The 18,285-nt window shown below is 54.0% G+C and overlaps 1 protein-coding gene across 2 annotated transcripts; it reads left to right on the forward strand.

Moving 5' to 3' along the window:
- Positions 1-2: 2 nt before the first annotated feature.
- Positions 3-5,549, forward strand: NRN1L (neuritin 1 like). Of its 2 annotated transcripts, none has more exons than XM_026085420.1 (3): positions 3-60; positions 4,300-4,459; positions 4,627-5,549. In XM_026085420.1, the coding sequence occupies exons 1-3, from the start codon at positions 3-5 to the stop codon at positions 4,898-4,900; spliced, it is 492 nt and encodes a 163-aa protein (XP_025941205.1). In that variant the 3' UTR covers positions 4,901-5,549. The 2 variants fall into 2 exon arrangements, with proteins under 2 accessions (XP_025941205.1, XP_025941204.1); XM_026085419.1 differs by lacking the exon at positions 3-60 and adding an exon at positions 2,826-4,207.
- The last annotated feature ends 12,736 nt before the right edge of the window (positions 5,550-18,285 follow it).

Raw genomic sequence — 18,285 nt, forward strand, 5'->3', positions numbered from 1 at the left:
CCATGAGCTGCGGCTGCTGGGGGCTGCTGGGCGTCGTGTGCCCGCTGCTCCTGCACTTCGGTGAGTGCCTCCACGGCGGGCCGGGAAGGGCGGGCCCGCTCCGTGCCCGGACTGCGGGACGGCTCCGGGGCTCTCCGGTCGCCGCGGCTCAGACCGCAGTCCCGGGCAGCTCTTCCTCCGGAGAGCCTGAACTGCCTCCCCGCCGGCGGACCCGGGGCAGAGCCTCCGGGGCGGCGGCGGCTGCGGAGCGAGCAGCCCTGGGCTTTCCCCGACGCGCCGCGGGGCTGGGATAGACTTGTGGGCGGGAACATCCCTCCGGCCGGGACCGGGGCCCCCTGGCTACCTCCGGCTTTGCTGCCTCCCAGATGCCCGTTTGCCTCCCCAGTGTTGCAGGGCCCGTGGTCCTGTCCCACCCCAGCCCCGGGGAGCAGCCTGCCTCGGTGGCTTTCCAAGTACAGCGGGGTGCTCATGGCTGTGCGGGGCTGAAATGATCACTCTGTCTCAGTGCTGGAGATGGAGGAAAGTAGCTTTGTACCATTGCCCTGGTGCCTGTCTGCTCAGACCAGGACAATCCCTGAGCTGAGGTTGGGTTTGCACCTCTGGCCCTCCTGCCCAGACCGGTGACCCCAAGCCAGCCCTTCCTGCCAGCACCCTGTGCTCCTAGCCGCTTCCCCCCCACACCTCCACCTTCCTTCACCAGAGGCCTGGAATACACCCTGGCAACTCCTGTGGGCTGGAGCCACTAAAGCAGGCAAATCCCGCACCTCTCCTGTGCCAGCGTGCTGTCTCCATGTTCTCCCGCTCCTTCTAGAGCTGAGGAAGGAAGCTGTCTGGCTCCAGGCACAGCGTTATCCAGTTGGTGCTCTTGCCCTGAAGAGGGGCACATGGAGCTGGGAGTCTGGTGCTGTGCTGAGAGTGGAGCATGGGGACCACCGGACCTGGGGCTAGTGAATGATTTAGGCCCTTCCCCAGAGGTGGGACAGCTGCATCAGTGCTTGCTTGGAAGCTAGTGATGCTCTGCAGCATCCTGGGCTCCATCTGTGTTTCCCTTGGGGCTCTTCCTGGGTACCACTGCTGTTGTATGACCCTGCCGGAGCTGGGAGCAAGTTTGTGCCTTGTGGTTTTGCTGCAGGGTAGCAGAGCTGATTTGCGCTCCTGGTTTCTCCTTCCTGCTGATCCTGCCCTCTTGCCCAGTCCAACCTCACAGCAAGGGAGTGGGGTGGAGAGGAACACTCAGGCTGAGGTGTTAGACTGGGAGGCCAAAACCCAGCTCACACAGCATGGCAGGGACCATGAGATGCCCCTCTGGCTGGCTGATAGAAGGCGTCTCTGCACCTGCCAGCCTGGCCCTGCTATTCAGCAGCTTTCCCAGGACTGGTGTCCTTGGGGTTGGTCTGATGTGCTTATTGCTCAGCTGACCTGAAAGAAGAGCAACAGATCCTGTTTATTATGTTGACACCTGTGATATTGGTGACCCATGTGGCTGGTATATACCTGGCACCAGAGGCTTTTCTTGGTGATACTATCAGGGTTTCCTGTTTTTGTGAATATCTGTTGTTCTGCACAACGGGCTGACATTTCAGACTTGACCCTGCTCTGGTCTCGGCTGCAGCCGCCTTGTTCAGGGCCTTGCTCCAGGGGAACAGACATGGGATGCCATCGACACGTCACAAGGCTCCCTGGAGACCTCCTGGCTTCCTTTGTAGTTGCCAGACTGCTTTTGGCTGTCTTTGGGGACTCTCTTCCGCCTGACAGCCCTCTGGTTTCCCGCTCCAGATGGCAGGGCTTCCAGTGGGACTTTTCTCATGCCTTTTTAGCCATCTTCAACTTACAAAGCCCCTAAGCACACCATGCATGGCATTTCTGACAGTCTCATGATTCCTGTGATGTAGCCCCGGATATCTGTGTCCCTCTGGTGACAGCTGTACCTCCTTGGCTGATCAGTGCAGAGCTGGTGGCTTCCCTGGGAGCCGCTGTGGGCACTGCAGTGTCAGCAGATTTTTCCATTTCTGCCTGTCCCGGCATGGTGCCCACTGTCCCCCTATATTAGCTTCCAGGTTATTGTGAGCCTGAGTGGGCCAGTCCCTGCTGAGGGGCTGGAGACGGAACCTGCAAGCCCGCCTCGGTGTCTGTCCTGATGTGATGTCCTAGTCCTGCCACCATCCTGCCAGAATGACTTGGTGGGTCTGGGAGTGAACCTGCTGTGGGAGTGTTACACATGTGGGGGGACCCCACTCTGGTCTGGGCCCCCACAACTTGGTGCTGGGGCAATGTAGGTTCACTTGTTCCTTGATTTTTCCTTGCTGGATCTGGCCCGTCATCATTATGCAGGTTAAAACCAAAGTGGCTTGGGTCTGCCCTGGCCCCAGAAACCTCCATGACCCTCTGAGCTCCTGCTCTGTGGGGCTACCCCCTGGACCCCGGAAGTGGGAGAGGGAAGCAGAGGCATCAGGTGACTCCCCCAGCTCCACACTGTCCATGGTGGCAGATCCACCACCATCCTGCTGTGCAGGACACCCAGGGCAGAGCTGAGTCAAGCACTCAGCACTTCCAAGCAGCCCAGCCGCACAACAGTGCTTTTTCGGTTTCTCCTGGCTGTGGAAGCACTAGCACTAGTCCCAGATATGCCCCTTCATCTGCTGTCCTGCAGCCAGCATCAGGGTTTGGCCGTTCTCTTCAGTTTATCCCTTGCAGAGCACAGTAGGGAACTGGTGCTTCCCAGGGTGAATCAGCTGGAGTTGCACTTGTGCCCCTCCCCCCCCTTCCCCTCCCCTTTCCCCCCCCCTTTTCCCCCCTTTTTCCCTTTTGTGAAGGTTGCTGTTAGAGCAGGGACTCCAGCTTGCTTAGCTAGTCAAGTCTTTGCTTTTCTTTGTTGTAGTCACAAATTAATCTTTGCTGTTCAGGGATAAAAAGGCTGGACAGATGGCTCTGGAGAGATCCTGGGAGGCCCGAAGCAAAGTGGGCCATCATGCTGCCATTTGGGTACAGCTAATGGCAGTATCACTTGCAGGATCATCAGATTGTGCCACATTCTTCTCCCAGGCCAGGAGCGAAGACTCAGTCAGAGGAACATTTAATTCTGAGGGCTTCGAAGAAACTAGCTCTTCCTCCATGCATGGATGTGAATACCACTGCTTAGGGCCTCCCAACAACAGCTGCTTTTTTCCCCCTAAAAAAATTACATATTTTAGTTATTTCACTTCTTGCTTCCTTCTGTCGGGAGCAGGCTGAGGGGGATAAATTCATTTGCCAGTGGTAATTACAGAGCATTAATTACCTCTTTGTGGAGTTGGTGGTTGGGCTTGAGAAGGGCTCACAGTCCTTTCACATTAGCTGTGCTGGCTCCATTTTAGAGTTGTTTTCTGGCTCCATTACCTTCAGGACCCCTTGCCCAGGATGGTTTAGCCCAGCCAGAGTGAGTGTGCGCCCTGTTGCCCAGCAGCAATGAGTTCACGTTTGTAGCAGCACAGCCCCTACCGCTACCAGCCCGCAGAGACCTGGAAAGTTTACAACCTGGCCAAGCCAGAGCAGTTTTGCTTTTAGCCCTCAGGGCCCAGTTGGGTTTTCACTGCACTGACTATGTGATAGTCACTTCTGCATGTCAAGACCCCTCATGCAAGCATCCCAGTCCCCTAATGACACTGTGCTTTGGAAGCGGATGCAATTGCCTCCTGTCTCCCGTGGTCACCTTGCTTCCTCATTTTCCTCTTCCTGCTGGCTCTTATGTGGGTTTTTGCAGGTTTCATGGCCAATGAGGGGCAGTTTTTACCACCTCGCCATCCTGGATGTTTCTGACTGTATGGCCTGGCTCAGGCTGTGTACGAGAATGGCTTGGGTTCCCCCTCCCTGCCCTGTCACTCAGCCTGCTTGGCAGTGAGCACTTGGGGAGAGGATGCCAAGGAGCCTGGAGGGATGTGAAAGGGGTGTTGTGGACCCTCACCCAGCTAACAGTATTTCGAAGCCCGGTGTCACCCTCCCCACATGTACCTGGTGGTGGGTGATTGCAGCCGCCCTGCATGGCATGGGGTAGGATGGGAACTTTGCATAGGGACAGCCCTGAGGATACAGGGGGGGGCCTCCCACATCATGTGGAGTTCCAGGGCTGCAGGCACTGCAGCTAGACACTGAGCATCCCCACAGCAGGATGAATCCATGCTGCAGAGGAACCCCAGAGACCTGGCTGGTGCATGGGTCTCCCTGCAGCCGGGTAAAGCTGGGGGCTGGCTTTGTGTCACTGGTATGACCAGCTGGGGGGTCCAGAGGGCAGGCTCAGCTCTGGCTTTTCTGTCCCCTCTGCAGTCATGACCCAGGAGCCCGTGAGCATGGCAGGGAAGTGCGACACCATCTACAAGGGCTTCGCTGGCTGCCTCATCAGCCTGGGGGACAGCATGGTGCAGAGTGTCCAGCAGCAGGAGGAGGAGAGCAGTCAGGAGGTGCAGGAGCTGGACACCATCTGCAAGTGAGTGGGCCACGGGCCCTGATGCAGCCCCGGCTGCCCCATGCTTGCAGGAGCCACCACAAGCTTGCGCGGCAGTGGGATGCTTGCCTCACTGCGGGGCTGGCCTGGGGCAGAGATGGAGGTTCCTTGTGGCTGATGGACTCCCACACATTCTTGTCTCCCCCCAGGTCCTGGGATGACTTTCATGCCTGTGCCAGCGGGGTCCTGTCGAGCTGCCCCGAGGAGGCAGCTGCCATCTGGGAGTCGCTGCGTGAAGAGTCCCGCAAGATCCAGTTCCAGGGAAACCTGCATGAGCTATGCAGCGCCCGGGCCCATCTGGACAGCGCCCGGGGCTCGCCGGCTGCCGAGACCAACCAGGAGACGCTGCGGGGCTCAGCCACCCCCATGTACCTCAGCCTCCTGCCCTTGCTAGCACTGCCATTGCTGGCGCGCTGGGTCTAGCCCTGCGGCAGTACTGGGACCCCTTTCTGCCCAGCCCGGCTCGGGACAACCCCAGGATCTGTTTGAGGATGAGGGTCCAGGAGCACCACCTCCATTGTGGCAGGGAGGCCTGAGCACTAGGGCCTGTGGTGGGGTCATTGCCTTGCCACCCACCTCACAGCCCTCACTGCCAGCACCGAGCTGAGGCAGCTCAGGGGGATGGTGGCATTTCAGGCAGCCTCTTCTTCAAGTGCCACTGCTTCTAGGGATGTCTGTCAGCTCTGCCATACCATGCTTGGAGCCAGGGACTCCGCGTGCTGGAGCCCTGTCCTGAGGGACAAAGGCTGTACCCAACCTGCAGAGCCAGACCTATTCCCAGGGCTGTTTTGGGCTCCCTCCTCCTTGTGGCCCTAGTGCTACCAGGGACGGCTCCGATGCAACTGAGGGACCGGGGAGGGGGGAGGCCGTGTGGTGGCCCTTGCCCCTGGTGGGGCTCACTGCCAGCAGCTCAGTCCCTCGCCATCCCTCCACAAGGTGAACCCAGCCCCCTTGGTCCCTTATCCCCTGTGGCCTCAGTGCCCACGTTGTGCCCAACACCAGGACTGTCTTGTGAGGGCATAGTTGTCTTTCTCTCCTGGATCCCTTCAGATGTATTTATATTTATATTAAAAATGCTTTTACATTTCTCCGGTCTCCCTCTGCTTTGGGTCCACCTCACACCCTTCCCCAAGCCCCCTTTTTGCTCCCTAGGGCTTTGGACACTGCTGCAGGGAGGAAGGATGGGAAAAGCTTCCTTGGACCCAGGTGTCCAGGGCAGGGGCTCCTTTGCCTGATCCATAGGGTGGTGGGACAGGAGAGGCTGTGAAAAGAGCAAGTGTATGGGAGGGGAGGCTCTGCAGCCCCACATCTGGGAAGTCACAGGGCTCAGGGTGGCATTTGGGTGTCCCCCCAGGGTGTCCCCTGGCAGCTCTGCAGGACACCTGAGGGTACCCAGGCCCAGGGTGTGTGTGTGGGGGGGTGGAGAGTTGCTGGGAGGCAGCAAAAAAGCTACTCAGGTAATGCGAGCTGGCTGGGCTGGCCACAGGGCACACACCCAGGCATTACCAGGGATTTTTCATTCCCTCTCAAAGGGTATTAAGGGCTTTGCTGGGATTTTGGCTTGGCTTTCCAGTGAGGCTGGCCCATAATGTAATTAATCTGCCTTTTTACTTGCGTGAGCCGGAACTCTCAGCCATGGGGAACCCTCGGACTGGGGATGCCACCGAGGCACCCGCATCAGGCATGCCTGTGCCTCAGCCTGCGCCAAACCCCAGGAAGCCAGAGCCCATGTTCATGCCTGCACTGGCATCAGCAGCCAGGACCTCCCCCACCCCATGTATCAAAGTTGGGCTTGAGACCAGGCCTTTGGAGAGCTCCCGGTCCCCAGTGCTGCACCCTGGGGTCTGGCCCTGTGTCATACTCCCCGGCCCTTCATGCCCAAGGACAAAAGCCCCCAAGGCTAACCTGAAAGACAGCTGCCTTCAAGGCTAGACATAAAGGAAGTAAAGAGATAGGGACCTTTCTTTATTTTAAAGCACATTTTAGGAAAACATGGCACATGTATTTTACTTTTTTTTTTGCATCCATTAGCTTGCCTGCTAAGGCACAATTCCAGTGGCATCATACAATTTTTTTGAAAAATTCCCATTTTCTACCTCCCTTATTTTGGTGCTACTTTGCCACATCTTAATGGGAATCAAGGAAATTGAGGTTTGCAGGGAAGAAATGGGGTTTTCTTGGACCAGCTGGTCTAGCTGAAAAAAACCCCAAGGAACTCAAGCTCATCCCCAGCTCTGAAGTGGGATGTATCGAAGTTAAACCGAGATGAAGCGCTGGAGTTTAACTTCTTGTGTCAATCAATGAAAGTAGCTGTAGAGCACAGGTTCCTTGCTGCTGTTACAATGCAAACTGTAGGCTTTTCTGATGAAAAACAGTTCCCCTGGACCCAGGTTAGCAAGATGACCTCCTCTCCTCATGAGGGAACATCCATCTCCCCTCTCCCCCGCCATCTAAAAGGACATTAAAATTGCAAATGACCAACCCCCATCTATTGCACAAATCACTTTCTTCTCACTGGAGCACCTCTGAAGCTCCTTGTAGCTGCAGCAGGTGGATCGAGCTGTAATAGCAGTACATGAGATTGCATCCAGCTTGATAAATGCAATAGTGTACTGGCTGCCAAAATCCTTCAGCTAAGGTGAATGCCACGGAGTCCCAGACCAGTGACAGTCTGTCTGCTGTGCGAGGCTCAAATAAAACAAGGAGTGATGAGAAAAGTAGCTACATGAGGTGAGAAGCAACTCGCTACGGTTTTTTTGATTCCCCACCTGACTTCAAGGCTATCCCAAAAATACTCCTGCAGTGGGTTTTTCCCAGCAAATCCCCTCCTGGACTGGGACTAGTGCCAAGGAGACAAATGTGCCGGGGACACATTTTGGAGTCTCTGTGCTCTGAGGCATCCTTGGTACTGGAGGAAACCTCTCCCCTTTCAATCAAGCCCTTATTTTCTTTTTGCTTGACTCAAGGAGGAACTAACATAGTTGGCAACACAGAAGGCTGTGGTGTTTTAGCTAAGGATAAATCTCAGAAGATAGTGCTGTTTAATCTGCTGCTGCACTCAGGTCAGCTGCATCAGTGACCCTAAATACATTGTGCTGCACTTCTGTTGTTTTGACTGTGGCTAGCATCCTCTTTTCTGTATTTTTTTGTATTTCTTAGCACAAAGTTTTGCGTATAAGAGTCCAACAGCTCCTACAAGCAGTCTTGTTTTTGTCCTAGAAGCCTATATCTGAAAGTCTTCTGTGTACCAATGAGGAATCCAATGAGTAATCACCTGCTATCAAAAGGATGAGCAGTCACTGCTGCTCCCTAAGCTCTCCCTCCCTGTTTTACAGGAGCAATCTCCTACTCCCCTACTTCAGGAGTCATGTTTCAGCCAGTGGGGCTGGTTATCTGGCTGTTTTCCCCTCTTTCTGGGCTGTCTCACAGCATTGTGTCCCTCTTTACCTTTGGGAAGGGCTGGGAGACCAGCTGCGTCAGACATCGAGCCCAGGCACCTCACAGAGGGGAGGGATGTTGGGCACAGAGCTCCTGCAGCCAACCCCAGCACCGGCAACCCCAGCCCCACTCCCGGCTGGATTCACAGCCCCCGCATCCAGCCTTGCTGGCCCAGTGCCCACCACAGGTAAAGGGGGCCTGCATGGATAGGCAGAGACCCTAACACTCACCCTCGGGCTCTCCCGGCCACAGGTAGGGCTGGGCTAGGCTTTAGGAGCGCATCGCCTGCCTTGCACTGGGATCAGCTGGGCCAGTATCACTCCTGGCAGATGTCAGTCTAACATCTGTTGGTTTTAAGGCTTTTCAGCGAGACAGCGATTCTGGCACTTTTAGTTATTACAAGTGTGGCATAACCTGCTATTTATTTCATTAGCAAGCCTGGAGCTGGCTTTGGGGAGGTGACTCACAGCTGCTGGCTGGGAAGGACAAAATATAGCACAGGCAGAAGTGGCGATGGGCTGCGTGCACATTCCAGCTGCCACATATGACCCCCCCCCCCCCCCATTGGCATGTCCACAGGAGCACTGTGATGGGGAACTCGGCTGCCATGCCCCAGCTCAGGCAGCATTTGCTGGGGGACTGTTACTTAGCCCTAGGATGGGCCAGGTTCCTGTGGCATCAACTCAGCGGGGTGAAGCACCCTCTCAGCTCTCCTCTCCCAGCAGCTGCCTTCTCCCTTTGGTTAAAGCAGCCGTTGGGCGGATAATCTGCCTCTTCTTTCATTTCCAATTTCTGACAATCCTGTGTTTAAGGGTGAATTAGTGCTGGATCCCTGCAGGATAGCTAAGAGGATAAGTGCCAGCCAGGTGGCCGCCTGCGGACTGACTGCATGACACCCATTACCCTGACAGCTCTGGCCCAGTGGCACCTCCGAGAGGCCTGGAGTGGCCACCCAAAACAATGGTCACATGCCAGCCACTGCAGTCTGCTCCCTCATTGCCTTCTTTTAGGGGGGCTGGAGGTGATCAGGGATCTAGAGGCCCATCAAAGTAATGCTCTTCCAGACCATCACCACAATCGTCCCCCTGACATACATCAAACTGCTTTGCTTCAATCAAACCCACTGACCTGAAGCACACAGATGTTGGGAATGGACGCACTTCTGATTGTTTGACACTAAATATTTCTTGTGTTTTTGCTAACCATTCCAGTTCAGGAAGAGGCAGGATATGGCCAACACCAGGTCCTCCTGCAGGACCAAAGGTGGCTTTTCCCTCTAAGCACTGACCACAATCTGGGGCAGTGCAAAAATGCTTTTGAGGAAAGAGTGTCCTGGGATTATTCTCCCAATCTAGCCCAAGAGATGAACAAGGCACCACAGCGCTGCAAGTCAAAGTAGCTTGCTGTCTCTCCAGGTTACTGGTTTGTGGGACCGCACTATGAAGCTGATCAGTGGGATTGTCACAACCTGTGGTATGGTATCATAGGCACAGCGCGCAGGGTGCCACATGCCTGTGCCAGTGTGGGAACTAGCCTCCAGAGTCCAAGCCTTTTAATGGCCTACCTCTTACTGTCTTTAAAATCACTTCATAGGCTAAAATCAAAGAGCAAATCTGTAGAATTTATTTCACACTGTCCAGCCATGAAGGCATCAGCTTGGGCATTTTAAAATCACTCTTTTTTACTGAAGCTGTTTTAAAAATTGTCATCACAATGGGATGTTAAAGAGGGATTTTTCCCCTACAACATAGGTGGAGGAGTAATTGCCAATGCCTGTCTGTCTGTCTGGTGCTCCCAAGCACTGCTTCTCCAGCGGAGGTCACGCTGCTGGCGGTGGATGTTTCCTCTTCCCCAGCATTTTACTTCCATCCGCTCCGTTCCTGCATTAGACACAGCCTCCTGGTGCTCCCATTTGCCTGCCAGCCCTTTCCTTGAAATCCCAAACCCAGCTCTGATGTTTTCTGGTCCTTGGCAGGTAAATATTCACGGTAGCACCACGGCCATTTGCAGCTCACCCTTGGGACTGGGCAGACAGGGCATGGCAGCGCCCGGCACCTCTGAGCACCTGCTATGTTGTGAAAACGCATTGCTTTGGTTATGAAACGCCAGCGACCTACTTTACACTCCCCGCTTTTGTTCTTAATTCCCAGATATGGCTGCTCTCCAGATTTTGCCCATCAAGGCAAATTAATTGGAGTAGATCCTAACTTGCTCTCTGCTATTCTTTGGTCAGAAGATTAAATGCTTTGCAGACATTATTTCCCTTTCTCTTTTCTAAGAGACAAACCTGAATTATTTCAAAAAAAAAAAAAAAGATAAAGAAACAGAGACTTAGGTTGAGTTGATGCATAAATTCACTTTTTGTAACCACAAAAGGGGCTGGGGAGGCTCCTACATCCCTGGGCATCTGGAAACAGATGGTGACACTATTTTGGTCAGCTTTGTGACTGAGACACCACACGTGGAGCATCTCTCCTATGAGGAAAGGCTGAGAGAGCTGGGCCTGTTTAGCCTAGAGAAGAGAAGACTGAGAGGGGATCTTATCAATGTATACAAATATCTGAAGGGAGGGTGTCAAGAGGATGGGGCCAGACTCTTTTCGGTGGTGCCCAGCGACAGGACAAGAGGCAACAGGCACAACCTGAAACACAGGAAGTTCCATCTGAATATGAGAAAAAACTTCTTTACTGTGAGAGTGACAGAGGACTGGAAGAGATTGCCCAGAGAGGTTGTGGAGTCTCCTTCTCTGGAGATATTCAAAACCCGCCTGGACACGATCCTGTGCAATATGCTCTAGGTGACCTTGCTTAAGCAGAGGGGTTCGACTTAGATGATCTCCAGAGGTCCCTTCCAACCTCAACCATTCTGTGATTCTGTGATTCTCTGGCACTGAGACAGGAGGGTCAGCCTCCCAGCCACGCCATCTTCTGCTTCTACCGCTCAATATTTTAATCCTCCTTTCCATAGCCCAAGGAATTTCCTGCTGGCGAAGGTGGGGACCTCTTCCTCTGTGGGGACAGGCATGGGCTTGTCCCGCAGCAAACCAACATCAGTTTGTCTGATGGAATGGGCTGAAATTGTGGCTGGAGGCCTTTATGCTGCAAGGGGATGGTGCTCTACCTTCTCTCTCGCTTCAGTGTTTCCTTGCCCTCTCCTCCATGCCCCAGCTGATCTCAGGGGCAGTGGAGGTGGGATGGCTCCATCCTTTCCCACAGCCAAAAGCAGCTGCTGCTGAGCCCTGGGTGCCTGCAGCATGCTGCCATGAACCCCGGGGCCTGGCCTCCACAAGGTCTGATGGGCAAAGCACCTGCCGCAATGGGCCGAGCTGCCTGCAGCACTGCAGCATCAGCTGGCACCCCAGCACACCATCTGGCCTGGGGTCTGCCCCACGCCTTGGGGCTGGGCTGAAGTGCGTGCCTTATCCAGGAGTGCTGTTTTCCAGTGGGATGCATCTCCAGGCCACACGGCTGGGAGAAGGTGGCTGTTACACTGGTGGCATCTCCCTGCTGAGCCCTGATGAGCAAGTGCTGGGACGCAATGGGCGCTGGGGGGGAGATCAAGCCATGGGAACCGTGCATACCCTGGAGGATGCAATGTTGCAGGGCTGGTCTCCATCCGAGCTCACACAGGGATTTCTGCTGAGCCAAATGTCAAACTTCCCATAAGGAACATGAAAAGGCAACCTCAATCCCTGTGGATTGGATGCAGCTGGAACAGCTGAGCTGGAGTCACCTCTGCTGCTGGGGGCAGTGCTCAGCCCCCAGCCTGGCACCCTGTAACATCCTAATGCGCTCAGCTTTGGGGCTTTTTCTCCACCAAGGCATATGGAAAGTTGGATTTCTTTTTTAAGCAGATTTAATCGAACATCCTCCCTCTCTGACCTTTGCTCAGCCTTGTTGGGATGACCTTGAAATCAGGCCCATCATGGCTGCTTTTCACTATGAGTGGGACTGGCCGCTGATGCTACAGGCTCACCGCCACTTAGGTCTAGGACATGGCTCAGATGCAATCCAGATTTCCGGCATCACTGCAGGTCCATTCAATGGCACATGAGAGACTCTTATCTCCTGCACTGTGGACTTTTTATTGCCTGGCAGAGCGGGAAGCAATGGGTTCCCTGAATTACCTCAGTGCCCTGGCAGTGCTGTAACATCATCTGGAGAGAGTTGCCCAGTTCTTGGAGGTGCACACGTGTGATCGGCCCAGCCAGGTGATGGAGGTGCAGGTGATTTCCACCAGCCTACAGGAAATTATGGTTCATTGTACCCTAGTGAAACTCAGGATTTGGATCACAGCATCCATATCAAAGCAAAGGAGGCTCTGGAGGGCTCTAGTCCAAGCTCCTACTCCAAGCAGGGTCAACATCATGGCTGGAGCAAGTTGCTCAGGGCCTTGTCCAGGTGAGTTTTGCATATCTCTAAGGAGGGAAGATTCACCACCTCTCTGGGTACCTGGCATTGGCCCAGTGGTCCCAGCAGGCTACCTACTGCCTGTCTTCAGAAGGTTCCCTGGGGAAAAGGAGAGGGGCCTCCTACCAGCACTGGAGAGCTGGGCACAGGGACACATTTCTCAGAGGTCTGGCAACTGCAATCCTCATTGCTGTCATTAATGCCCACAGTATCTCCAGCCCTAGGAAATGACCCTGGAATATGCCTTGTTTGTTGTCCCTTGGGAACAATCTTTCACAGGGCCGAATCCATATGGTTCATGTCACTTGAGGTCAACTCATTACAATTCTCTACTTCCCCACCACCCTCCGGCCAACCTGACCTGCCCCCAGCTCTGCTTTACCTTGTCCCACAGCTTCATAGGGATCCCAGGCCCTTCCCACCAGCATGGTGTGGGAAGAGGTGCAGAAGAGCAGGCAGCCCAGGGCTGAGAGGGCCAGGGGGTTCAGCTGGCTACCTTGGGAAGGGAGGAGAGCCCTACTGCAGCAGCACATACAGAAGGGCTGCTGGAGAAGGTGTTTGGGGTATAAGTGTTTGTACGGAATTTGCGAAGGGGTAGGCAAGGAGGAGCAGGGTGAGGTATCCTCTCTTGGTAAAGCAAAACATTGGAAATGAGGAGGCAAAAACAGGTGAAGATCAGTCAAGAAACAACAGGAAACATGACAAACAACATCCCTTTCAGCAGGCAACAGAAAAACAAGCCATTAGACCATGTCCACATATAAGTGATACTGTATGAGCATGTCAAGAACTGGCTGACTTGAACTTCCCCAAAACCCCATATTGGTCCCCTTTTGTAGGAGAGAGAGAAAGGTCAGAGAGGTGCATGGACACGGCTGCAATGTAGCTCAGGCAAGGACCAAGGATGAGTGCTGAGCAGCTCACTTGGCTCTTTCTCACACCTTGGCTGTGTCCCAGCAGCCTGCTCCCTGGTTACAGTTGTGCCACTGCAGAGCTGGCTGGGAGCCTAAGCATGCAAACCCTGGTGGGGGCAGAGGCTGCAGAAACTGCTCTGCTCCTAGGACCCTCACAATCAGCACCCTGGACACCCAGCACACAAAACATTTATCTTGGTAATAAAACATTTCTTGCTATAGTTGGAAGAATGCCTCTAGGTTGAATGACAGGTTTCTCAGATGATTTGTTCCAGGTGAGTTTTCATGTCAAGATTAATCCCCAAAAGCCATGCCTTTGTCAGATTGGCCTTGATCTTTTCCCCTCAGGACCAACCCAAAAAATTAGCTGGAAGTCAGGGATGGTTCGTCTCACAGCAGTCTGGCTTGTACATGAAGCAAGTTTTCTGTCTAGTTCTGGATCCACACCCATGAAGTCCTAAAAGATCCATCACCAGATGGACATCCTCCATAACCATTCTTCTTACTAGGGGCTGTACAACTGACACTGTCCCCAACCTCAAAATGGGTGCCAAAACCAGCATGCAGAGGCTCATGTAGAAGAGAGGACCATTCCCTGAGATCTCTGACTATTCTACCTACTCTTAAGCTCTGAATCACTGAATCACTGAATCACTGAGGTTGGAAGGGACCTCAGGAGATCATCTAGTCCAACCCCCCTGCTCAAGCAGGGTCACCTAGAGCACGTTGCACAGGATTGCATCCAGGCGCGTTTTGAATATCTCCAGAGAAGGAGACTCCACCACCTCTCGGGGCAACCTGTTCCAGTGCTCTGTCACCCTCACAGTGAAAAAGTTTTTCCTCATGTTAAGATGGAAGTGTCTGTGTTTCAGTTTGTGCCCGTTGCCTCGCGTCCTGTCGCTGGGCACCACTGAAAAGAGTCTGGTCCCATCCTCTCGACACCCTCCCTTCAGATACTTGTACACGTTGATAAGATCTCCTCTCAGCCTTCTCTTCTCCAAGCTAAACAGGCCAAGCTCTCTCAGCCTTTCCTCATAAGAGAGACGCTCCAGTCCCCTAATCATCTTTGTGGCCCTTCGCTGCACTTGGTCCAGTAGTGCCACATCCCTCTTGTACTGGGGAGCCCAGAACTGGACGCAGTACTCCAGATGTGGCCTCACCAGGGCTGAGCAGAGGGGGACAATCACCTCCCTCGACCTGCTGGCAACACTCTTCCTGATGCACCCCAGGATACCATTGGCCGTCTTGGCCACAAGGGCACATTGCTGCCTCATGCTTAACTTGGTGTCCACCAGCACTCCCAGGTCCTTCTCCGCAGAGCTGCTTTCCAGCAGGTCAACCCCCAACCTGTACTGCTGCATGGGGTTATTCCTCCCAAGGTGCAGGACCCTGCACTTCCCTTTGTTGAACTTCAGGAGGTTCCTCTCCGCCCACCTCTCCAGCCTGTCCAAGTCTCTTTGAATGGCAGCACAGCCCTCTGGTGTATCAGCCACTCCTCCCAGTTTTGTCTCATCAGCAAACTTGCTGAGGGTGCACTCTGTGCCTTCATCCAGGTCATTGATGAAGAAGTTGAACAAGACTGGACCCAGGACTGACCCCTGGGGGACACCGCTAGCTACAGGCCTCCAACTAGACTCTGTGCCACTGATCACAACTCTCTGAGCTCTGCCATTCAGCCACTTCTCAATCCACCTCACTGTCCACTCATCTAACCCACACTTCCTGAGCTTGTCTATGAGGATGCTATGGGAGACAGTGTCAAAAGCCTTGCTGAAGTCTAGGTAGACAACATCCACTGCTCTCCCCTCATCTACCCAGCCAGTCATTCCATCATAGAAGGCTATCAGATTGGTTAGGCATGATTTCCCCTTGGTGAAGCCATGCTGACTACTCCTGATCACCTTCTTTTCCTCCACATGCTTGGAGATGGCTTCCAGGATGAGCTGCTCCATCACCTTTGCAGGGATGCAGGTGAGGCTGACTGGCCTGTAGTTCCCTGGGTCCTCCTTCTTGCCCTTTTTGAAGACTGGGGTGACATTGGCTTTCTTCCAGTCCTCGGGCACCTCTCCTGTTCTCCATGACCTTTCAAAGATGATGGAGAGTGGCTTAGCAATAATGTCCGCCAGCTCCCTCAGCACTCGTGGGTGCATCCCATCGGGGCCCATGGATTTGTGCGTGTCAAGTTTGCTTAAATGATCTCTAACCCACTCCTCCTCCACCAAGGGAAAGTCTTCCTCTCTCCAGACTTTCTCTCTTGCCTCCAGGGTCTGGGGTTCCTGAGGGCTGGCCTGAGCAGTAAAGACTGAAGCAAAGAAGGCATTCAGTAACTCTGCCTTCTCTGCATCCTTTGTCACCAGGGCACCCACCCCATTCAGCAAAGGGCCCACATTTTCCCTAGTCTTCCTCTTACTGCTGATGTATTTGAAGAAGCCCTTCTTGCTGTCCTTGACATCTCTAGCCAGATTTAATTCCAAACGGGCCTTAGCCTTCCTCGTCGCATCCCTGCATACTCTGACAACATTCCTATATTCCTCCCAAGTGGCCTGTCCCCCTTTCCACTTTCTGTAGACTTCCTTCTTCTGGTTGAGTTTTGCCAGGAGCTCCTTGCTCATCCATGCAGGTCTCCTGCCTCCTTTGCTTGACTTCCTACTCATAGGGATGCACCGCTCTTGAGCCAGGAGGAAGTGATGTTTGAATATTAACCAGCTCCTTCAGAGACTTCACACTTCCACCAGACCCTCCGCAATGAGCTACGGGTCCTTCCTACCCTGATCTCTGGGTAGTTTTCAGGATGGATACTGCTGGCTTCTTGTGCATGCCTGGTGTAATGTTCTTTTGGCTCTGGTGGGCCTCCAAGCACTACCACAGTACAAATAATACAAGAAAGATCCACTCTGATTGAAGTTCTCAGAAGTCTATGGTTCTGATCCAAGAGTTTGATACGTGTTGGTTCTTTGACTTTTTTTGTGCTGGCAATTAGGGGTGGTTGTGATGGAGACCTATAAGTGCCGCCTTTGATGCGCTCATGAATCAGCCAGGAAACAAAGCTGTGAGGAAACTGCTAATGAAAGATGCAAAACTCTAAGGAAACCCATCCTTGGAGAGTGGTTATCACTGTCAGAGAAGATGTAAATAATGTGAGGCTGTCTGTCCTGGGCCCAGTACTATACACACTTCCACTAACAGGCTGCCTGATGAAGGAGAAGTGCATGCTTTTCAATTTGCCAGTGGCACCAAACTGCAGTGGGCTGCAATCACCTGGGAGGATGGGACAGGGATTCAGAATGATCCTGAGAAACTGTCTAAAATGATGGTATCAACTGTAGTAGGAACATGCTCAAGATATTACCTTTAGGCACAGGCTAATTCACCTCACAGAGACAGTGAAAGGAACAAAAGGCTGTGAAACCAGTTTCCAGAAGAAAATCGGGGGGAGGGTGGGAGGGGCAGGGAGGATTAAAGGACTGAAACTGTACCTGCAGTGTCATTAGCGTAAGAGACAAACAGATGGCAGCTCTGTACAACACACTGGATCTGTCGTGTGCAATCCAAGCACCCCTTCTCAGACGTGTCACTTGCTACATGTACCTACCTTATCTACCAGCGTCCATATAACACTGAAAAGATCATGACAATAGCATGTGTCAGCAGGTATAACTTTATTTATTATGGTATCACTTATTATGCATTTTAAATAGTCAAAGAGCTCGGGCTCACAAGCCTGACAGTGTTGTGTTTACATTTTCCCCAGAGTAACAAGTACCATAAACACCTATGTAATAAAGTGTACCTCTGCAATAAGATGTAGTGCCTTGTCCCTGTGCTTACAGGTCATGTAAAGCTGCAAAAGGGAATACTTGGTTTAAGGTTGGGAAAAGGGTAGGAGGAAGAAAGTCCATCAGCAGTTACCAAACAAGCTTTGTGTGGGTTTTGTGACACTTAGTAGCAAGGGAAAAGAAAGGAAGAAGGAGTGTACTTCATTATTCTGTTGTGCACAATAGCTAGCCCAAAGGGAGAGGGGTTCACTGCCAAAGAAGAGGGTCGATTTTTCCAGGCGACTTTCTCACAAGGGGAATATTTGCCAGAATGTGCCCTGAATCCACTCTGCTGAGCAATGCTGTGCAGGGGACTCTAAGAGCCACTCAGTGGGGAGCAGCATTTCCAATCTGAGGATCATTTGAGTTTGGTTGACTCCAAAAATCAGGCAAGAGTTTTCCCTCCTTGGACAGTGGGTCACTGCAGTCATCCTTAACAGGCAGGAGCGTGGGGAGGGGGAAAGCTATGCCTGTTGGGGTCCTTGCTGTCCCTCACACATGGGATGAGTAGGAACAGGTCCATGGCGTTGTGGGGGCAAGTTTAGCCCTCTGCCTGCCTTTTAGGGTTGGCATGCGCTGGACACTGTTAGCTTCAGAGCTCAGCCTCATTCCGGGGCCCCTGCCACTTGGTGAATGAGTGCACCTGCTCCCCTGCTTGCCCCATGGCCCTCGTTTCGGTGTGGAGGGGATGGCCCACAGCTCCTTGCTGCCCACGGGGGCGGTCACCCTTGAACCCCAGGCAGCACCCTGCGGCAGCCAGGCTCCCAGCCCCTGGGAGAAGCTGGCAGTGGAGTCGGCAGTCACCCTTGGGTGGGGACAGCACCCTGGGGGCCCGTGCCTGGGACACAAGGCCTGGGCAGTGCATCCGCATGGGGCTGGGCACGGTGGGTCAGCCCTGGAGCCCCACATCAGGCTTGGCTGACAGGGCTGGTGGTGCCCAGGCTGGGCCTGCGGTGTCAGGGGGCTTCTGGGGCATGTGGGGTCAGGGGGGTTCCCGAGCCAAGTGGCGGTGGGGGGGATCCTGGGGTATGTGGGGGGCCCGGGGGTACGTGGGATCGGGTTGAGGGGGCCGGGGAGGTGCAGCCGGGGGCCCCCGGCAGGGGGCGGCAGAGCGCGGGCCCCGGAGGAACTGCGCCCCCTCCGGCCGCGGCCCCGCCCACCACCTCCGCCAATCGGTGGCCGCCGCGGTCACCCCGCCCTCCTACGCGCAGCCCCGGCGCGCGGTGGTGACG

This window comes from Apteryx rowi, unplaced genomic scaffold (assembly GCF_003343035.1).
Source record: "Apteryx rowi isolate R43461 unplaced genomic scaffold, aptRow1 scaffold_668, whole genome shotgun sequence".
NCBI classification, from domain to species: Eukaryota; Metazoa; Chordata; class Aves; order Apterygiformes; family Apterygidae; genus Apteryx; species Apteryx rowi.